Raw genomic sequence first — 8,291 nt, 5'->3', positions numbered from 1 at the left:
AGAGAGAGAGAAAGAAGAAGAAGAAGAAGAAGAAGAAGAAGAAGAAGAAGAAGAAGAAGAAGAAGAAGAAGAAGAAGAAGAAGAAGAAGAAGAAAGAGGAAATGCCATCTTAATACACTTACTACACTGCTCTGATAAAGACTGTGGTCTGAAGTTAATTTTAAAAGTATGTTTAGTGAAAGAAAGAAGTTAGGGGAGTATCTGAGATTTAAATTCTCATCTATGATAACAAGATGCCAATCTGTTCTTAAAGACAATTAAGGAGGGGCAGGAATGTAGCTCAGTGGTGGAGCTGTTCCTTAGCATGTGCAAAAATTTAATCCCCAATACCACAAAAAGTAGCAGCAGTAGAGAAAGAGGAGGAAGAGAAGGAAGAGGACGTGGTGTAAGTATATTCACAAACACGGGCCAACGAAGGGAAACAACTATGTATCTAGCATATTTGCACTTGATTTTATTTTTATTATAACAAATGTAATCCATTTGTGGTTTACTTTAACATAAAAGAACTGAAAATCAGTTGCGCACTGGTTCTTTCTCCCATTTCTCTACATTCCCCTGTATTCATAACATCTAATACAAGGCTAAGTAGCCATTATCTTTTTACAATTTGTTAAGTGTGTATGTATGTGTGAACATACATAAGTGCAGGTACCTGTGGCGTCTACAATAGGGCATCAGATTTCCTGGACCCAGAGTTATAAGCAGTCTGAGCTTATTCTATGTGGGTTCTAGGAGCTGACCTTGGGATCTTCTCGAGAGCAGTATGCTCTCTCTTAACATTGAGCCGCCATCAGTCCAGTCCTGGTACCCAATATCTTTAAAAATTATTGTTGAACAAGTAATTGTGTAAGTCAGGTAAGGGTGTCTTACCACAGAATTAATTGCACTGGAAATAAATTTGCAGATTACTATCGAATTGCTCCCCAAATTAGTGTTCCATTGAACACTACTTCTTAGAGACAGAGTTAACATACATTGGGGTCCCACAAAGGCAAGCTTGAGAGGGTAGGCATGTGAGCATAGATCTGGGAGGAATTCGGGGGAAGAGCTGGAACTGAATATGACCAAATATATTGTAAGAAATGTTCAAAGAACCAATAAAACATATATATTTTAAAAAGAAATCTTGCCAGGCATAGTGGCTTTTGTAGTTACTGTGGGCATCAAACACATTATTTCTTAAGCTACTAAACATAGTATCCAAGAGTTAACTCAATAAAAGATAATGATAACAGTGATAGAGTTAGTAAAAAAAAAAAATAAGTCTCGATTTTTGTCCCAAAGCAAAAATGAAAAAAGCAGCCAAATCCTGTTCTCTCCTATATACCCACTCTCCTATCTGCAGCCATAAACCAAGGATAGGAGGGCCGCTTGATTTTATGTTGACCATTACCCAGCAGTTATGTGATTTGAGCAAAATAATTTAACTTCTTTGATTTATTTTTCCTTACTGAAATATCAAATTAATGATGCACTGCTTACTCTTTTTCATTATTGTAAGCATCAAATAAATTTATGGAATTTGAAGTACTCTGTGATAGTCCAGTGTGGATGGTATACACCAGTTAGGAGGCTGAAGCAGGCAAGTTCAAAACTAGTTTTCATTACCTAGCAAATACCAGACCAGCCAGGATTTTACAGTAAGACTCTCTCAAGATATCTGGAGTTTCAGGTATGGGGTAGCAAGATACCAGCAGGTAAAAGGCATTTGTCTACGAGCCTGATGATCTGAGTTCAATCCCTACAACCCGCAGTGTAAATGACAGAGCCAACTCCCGAAAGGTGCCCTCGGACCTCTGACTCACATGCCGCCCACATGTAATTAGTTAAGTTTAATAATATTTAAAAATTTTTAATGATAAAGCACACTGTGAATTATAAAATGCTATATAAATGCGAGATTGTTCTCTGCCGTAGACTATAAATATTTTTACCAGTAAAAAGCGACTTTGTCGCCAAGTTTTTTCTCATGGACATTCCGATCCAGCACGTTGTAGCAGACGTTTGTAGTTGCTCCCTTCATCCATTCAGTGAATATTTTCCCTTTAGTCACATCAAAGTTGTACTGGAGGAATGGGCCAGGGCATGGGGTTTTCCAGTAAAATTCCTTGGCAATGTTTCCCCAAAACTCTGCAACAAAAAGAGATGTCCAGATATCCCTAAGTATCAAACATATTTATCATTAAATGGATTACTAGTACACGCACAGGACCAAGTTACAATCATCCTGTCCTAGGACTCATTATCTGTCGGTCCTAGTCATCTACTATTCTCGCACCTACAGGCGAGAATGTTGATCCAAATTATTCCTTGTATACTCAAAGCTAATTATCCAGAGCCAAGAGTGGTGCCACATGCCTATTATGATCCAAGCACCTGGGAGGTAGAGGCATAATTATCAGGAGTTCAAAGCCAGCATGTGCTATGAAACTGTTTCTAGCACGTGCGCGCGCACGCGCGCACACACACACACACACATTCAAAAGTATCTATTCAGATTTTACCACCTATTTAAATCATATCCATGTAGTACCTAGCACAATGACCAGTATCCAATAGGCAATCAATAAAAAATAAATTCTTTACCCATAGAGTCTTCCACAATCATCTTTGCTTAGTTTGTTCATCATCTCTTAGCTATTGTTTACTGAGCATTTCCTCATAACTACTTACACAAGTATGATTTTGCAGGTTACTAAGTCAAGACTTGAATTTCCCTGAGAAGACATTCTCACTAATTTCCAAAAGATAGGTATGTATATATTTTACTCTGGAACCAAATGAAAATAGTATGAGAGGAAACCAAGTGAGGTTTGAAACTATTTTATGATATAAAAACTATTTGAGGCTGAAACACTAAAAATAATAAAAATATCTGCAGGAATTGATTCACAACTTGGCATAGTGGGACTAGACAATATAATTGAAAGCTAAATCACATGGTATACTACCTTTCAATCTATTACAGAAATAAAAATTAAATAAACCCAAGGTGCTACTGCATGTATACCTATAAAACAAGAGTTTTTAAAAATTTAACTCTATGCTTGGCTACATGAGGTCTGTCTAGGGAATCAGATACTTTTATACACTGTAAGAAATGTCTAACAAAGAGAAGCTATACAACTTTTTAGAATATTTATTTGCTAACTTAACTTTGTATATATATATATATATATATATATATATATATATATATATATATCAAGAAAATAACCCCAAAGAGGGAAGAAGGCATTACTAAAAAGGTTTCTATAGCAACACTACAATAGTGAAACTAGAAAAGGGTACAATGATGTAGGCCTGTAATCCTTCTGCTTGGAAGGTAGAGCCAGAGAATCAGGAGCTCAAAGCTATCCTTAGCTAACATGAAATCTGAGGCCAGCCTGGGCTATATGAAACACTGACTATAAAGAATTCATAAATAATAAAACTAGGGCTAGAGAAATAGTTCAGTTTGTAATGTGATTGCCACATGAACACAAGGATCTGGCATACGGGCATTCATTTGTCATTCTAGTGCTGTGAGGGCAGAGATCTCTGGGGCTTGCTGAGCCAACAAAGTTGTCCTCTAGTCAACACACACACACATACACACACACACACACACACACACACACACACACACACCTTAAAACAAACTCCAAAGTCCAACGATTAAAAAGTGGTAAAAACTAGTAATTATATATGTACATGGTATATATATATATATATATATATATATATATATATGAATTGTAATATAATAAAATACTGAGTGACCATTTTTTTAAAAAGCCAGCTGGGACTACGATCCAAGACCCTCACACATACACAGATTCACAGAACGTTTTTTACAATGACATATGAAAGCAGTGTTCCCAGAACATCAGCCCAATGGTGTTAGATACGTCTCCTGGAACAACTGAAGGTGTTAAGACTAGGGAGGAGGGGACAAATTAGGAGAGTGCTTCCTGCTTTCTTGACTTAAGGTGTTTATGAGGATGGAAGAAAGGGTCAGTCTGAGAGATATTTTGAAGTAGTATTTGACAGAATTGGTGAAACACAAGTTGTGGAGTCAGAGAATAGCATAGTATTCAGAGTATAGGTTCCCTAGTCAAGGTGATGTTGGTTTAAATCCTAACTCCATGAAAACCTTGCTTTAGGACCTTGTGTACATCAGTCTTTCTAAGCTTCAGTTTCCTTCTCTGTAAAATGTGGGTACCCACACCAAATCAAACTGAAATACTGCTTAGTAAACAATAATAATTCATAAGGTATAAAAGAGATATGAGAAGATGATGATAGAAGAAACTTATAGCTTAGGATAATGCCATTGACACTACCAGAAAATTAGGGCAAGAAAGGAAAGAATAAACTGGGGAAGAAAGCAGATTTGTAAACCTCACTCACAGACTTGTTTTGTTCAGTATAACAGCATCAAAGTATGTGAACTACAAATAAATTGTCTATAGTCCTGTGAAACTTGGGAACAAAATGTAAGTGAAAAACACGGTGTGGGGCTATATGCATTGAAAAGGAATTACTGTGTAGTGCTAGCTTACCCCAAGGAAATAGATGGAAGTCACGATAGGAGAAAACACACAGAAAGAGAAGGGAAAAGACACCCAAGGACTCAAAGTTGGACACTACTTGTAGCAATGAACAACTTCACACTTGATACTGTTTTGCATTGCTTAGTATCTGCCTCATCCACATTGTTCTTAGACAAATCATTACTTATTTAATGGCTGCTTGGTATCAACTACTCGATAATGGACCCTTTATTACCCACTCAGACTTTTTAATCTATGAATCTAGTGTTAGTGTTCCTATCTTAGAGATGACTAAATTCAATATAGGTTTTTTAAATCTGCCTAAGACTCCAAGCAAAGCTATATATAATTTTTCAGAGCATGATTTGTGGCTTGTGTTTACCTTGCTACCAAATATCATGCTGCCTTTCGACCAGGATGTGGTGGTGAGGTTTTATTGTTATTTGTTTTCTGTTTTTGACAGGGTCTCACTATGGAGCCATGGCTGTTCTGGAACTACCTATGCAGACCAGGCTGGCCTTGAACTTACAAAGACCTGCCTCTGTCTCCCCAGTGCATGGGATTAAAGGCCTGGCCAGATCGTGGTTTTGCACCCTAAACTGTCCTGACACCTAAGAACGTATCAAGGCATAGAATTATCTCTCAGAATCTGAGTTACTAGAATTTAGGTCCAAATTTGTTTTTTTTAAAGCAAAAACAAACAAACAAACAAAAAACAGGTTTGGTGGTAAACCTCACTCGGTCTTGTTTTGTTCACTATACCATCAAAACAACCAAAGAATCGGCATATTAACAACAGTTGTGTATTGGGATTGCTGTCATTTTACACAGAGGCAGGACTCCTAGATGGGAAACTGACTTGCACTGACGCTGAGCAAAATGAGATGGGCGCATTCGTTAAAGGTCTGAGGGAGGCAATGGTTGAATTGGAGGCAAAGGTGATTCTCTTCAGGGCTCTCCTTCCCTCAAGGTTCACCCTTGCTCCTTGGAGCCCTTCCTTTCACCTCGAGGGCTCTCTTTCTCACGGAACTTTCTCCTCACCGAACCCCGCTTCTTCTCACCGAACCCGCATCTCCTCGTGAAAACTCGCATCTCCCAAAACTGCCAAGTCGCCAGAGAGTCCCCCAACTTCTAGGAAGTCACGCCTCACAGACGCCTCCTTCTTCTCACCCGACGCCATCTCTTTCGAATCCCTTTTCCATCTCCCTCGGGGACCCTCCATCTCCTCCCTTTCTAACGGAGCTCGGGAAATCCCCTCGGACTCCCGCTCCTCTGCTCACTGGCGCCCCCAAGAGTCGCCCGGGCCCAGCCTCACCCCGTGGCTCCTCCACAGAACGCCGGTGCAGCTCGCGGTAGCGCTGCAGAGAGGGGACGTGCGCCGAGCGTCTGACCTCGGGCGGCGGGGACCAACCCCGCACCCGGCCCTCGGCGCCGGTCTCCTCGCGAGCCCGGCTCCCGCCGCCGCTCTTGCGCCGCTCTTCAGGAAGCCCCATCGCGTCAAGTTCTGAACACCTTGGCCGCCGTTGCGGTCGCTGCGGGTGCCGGGGCGGGGAAAACAGGTCGACCCTAGAGGCGGGGCGGAGCCTGAGGCTAGAGGCCGTGCTCTAGGCATCCAATAGTGGGTAGGGCCATGCGTGAAGGGGCGGGGTCAGCAAAAACCGCTGAAGACAAGGCGGGGTAAGGGCGGAGCTGACTTGCCGGAAGGGGTGGAGCAGTAGTGTAAGCCGAGGGAATGGTCAGAGAATGACAGGAGAGGGGTGGGGCCTTGGAATGACAGTAGAGGGGCGGGGCCAGAGGTGACAGGCGAGGAGGCGGGCCCGTGGAGTGATGGGGTGTAGCCCGGCTGGATGTGACACGAGAGGAGGCAGGGCTGTGGAGTGACCAAGTTAGGGTCTTGGAGTGACAGGGGTTGGGTTACGGCGCCGCGCACTTGAGATGTGAAGGGCTGGCTAATAAGAGGCGTTGTGTCACCCGTTGTGCACTTACCATGGTCTGATTGCGCGATCCTGTCACTCCAGAGTTGGATAGCCAGGTCAGTACAGTTCCTTCTGGGTGACACTCCTCCAAGTCTCCCACCGAGCAGCACCCCTATTCCGTTCCCATGGAAAAATTCCTCCGCGACCTTGAGGGCATGGCTCCCCCGATATGACCCTTCCTGCCAACTCGTTCTGATTCTTTCCCACCTCTTAGGACATGTCATTCTTTTTGCCTCCACAAATCTCCATCCTGATGTAAAGTACAAGACTCTAAGTGAAGACGAGGAGGATCCTTCAGATCTTGGCTCCAAACGCACTCTTTGCACTAAAGATAAATTCAGAAAAGGAAGGGAAATTTCACAATGTCGTGGAGCAGATAATGATCAAGTCATGGTCAGGTCTGGGTTCTTGTGTTGTTTTTACTAACATAAACAGAAAGTCAGATCTTAAAATACAAGGTCTATGCAATATAAAATAATACAAGTATAAAGAGGAAAAATTTGCATTCTTTAATTCACCTAAGTACACTCCTATCTGCCACAAATTGAGTTTACTTCCCTCTGACTTCCCTCTATCCTCTTCACCCAAAAGGAAGCCGAGCAGGACACCCTCCATTTCCTTCCTACAGCCAAGGACTACCTCATCTAACAATCCAGACTGTGAAGACAAGGATCTTTACATATTTAGCTACAAGAGTGAATCTGAGGCCTGAAGCAGGCAGCCCCTGCCATTTAATGTCTACTTAGGGCTTGGGACCCATCTACCCACCTGCTACACTGATCATTGTCCAACTGACCATATGCTTAGCCCACCCTAAACTGAAAAACTCATGCTCAGACATATGATCCAGAGCCTACCCGATCCTGAGGGTAGGTTTTAAGGCTCACTAAGCACATACAGACCTTGTAGAATAGACAAGGGTCTCAGCGAGGGAACAGATACTTTGTCAAGGAGACATCAACCCCTCTGAACAAATTCACACTTCATTGAAATTGCAAAAACTATATTAAGGAGGCAGAGCTTTTTCTGGAGGGCTCAGACCTCACGGAAAAGCCCTGCTTATAGGATACAGATGTCATTACCAGGCTAAGAAACAGGCTTTCCTCTAGGGGATAAAGACTTCACTAAGGATATCTGAACCCGGATGAGAGGGCTCAGTCCTCACTGAGGAACTTCTATATACACTGAAGGAGTGGACAGCACCCAGGCCACACAGATCTCATTGGGGACAAAACTCTCATTGGAATAGAAGGAATCACAGAAACAATGATCCCTATAGACCCGAACAATAAGAACCTCTCTATGGGGAAGAAGCCATAAATAAGTTTGCCTATTGATCTGAAGACCACCATCCTTTAGTTCCAGCTCCGACCCGCCATTCTTCCTAAACCTTTCTCCTGCAACTGTTTCCTATCTACTGCTGCCCCCTGCTGTCTACGAGTAGCACTGCAGCTCCGTGTTCCATGGTAAATGTTCAAACAGTTCAAGTCACACTGAGCCTGGAGCCAGGGATCGGGAAAGAAAGGAATATTGTGTATCCACAGCTTCACCAATCCCATCTCCGAGGTTCCAGAGATGGGCAGATGGGCTTGGCAAGTACAGAAACACGTTCTCGTTCTTACCTTCCCCCTCTTCTTTGTTTCTTTCCTCCTCCTCCTCTTCCTCCTCCTCTTTTCCTTTTTTCTTCTTTTGATGCTAGGTGTCAAACCCTCACACAGGCAAGCACTCTACCAAGGAGCTACTTCCTAAGCCCCTGTTCTTAGCCGTCTAGCCTTCC

General features: G+C 42.4%; 1 protein-coding gene across 2 annotated transcripts in view; it reads right to left on the bottom strand.

Annotated features, from left to right (window-relative positions):
- The window catches only part of Acss2 (acyl-CoA synthetase short chain family member 2), a 42,734-nt gene extending 36,642 nt beyond the window's left edge, over positions 1-6,092 (bottom strand). The window contains exons 1-2 of one of the 2 annotated variants that reach the window (XM_021192332.2): positions 5,854-6,092; positions 1,938-2,133 (exon numbers count right to left, since the gene is read on the bottom strand). In XM_021192332.2, coding sequence (XP_021047991.1) covers positions 1,938-2,133; positions 5,854-6,031 — 374 coding nt within the window. In that variant the 5' untranslated portion in view covers positions 6,032-6,092. The remainder of the gene's footprint in view (positions 1-1,937; positions 2,134-5,853) is intronic. The other variant, XM_021192331.2, reaches the window with a different exon arrangement.
- Positions 6,093-8,291: the final 2,199 nt, after the last annotated feature.

Source organism: Mus pahari, chromosome 3 (assembly GCF_900095145.1).
Source record: "Mus pahari chromosome 3, PAHARI_EIJ_v1.1, whole genome shotgun sequence".
NCBI classification, from domain to species: domain Eukaryota; kingdom Metazoa; phylum Chordata; class Mammalia; order Rodentia; family Muridae; genus Mus; species Mus pahari.
The sequence above is the reverse complement of the archived record's forward strand: the minus strand, read 5'-3'. Positions and strand labels throughout refer to the sequence as shown.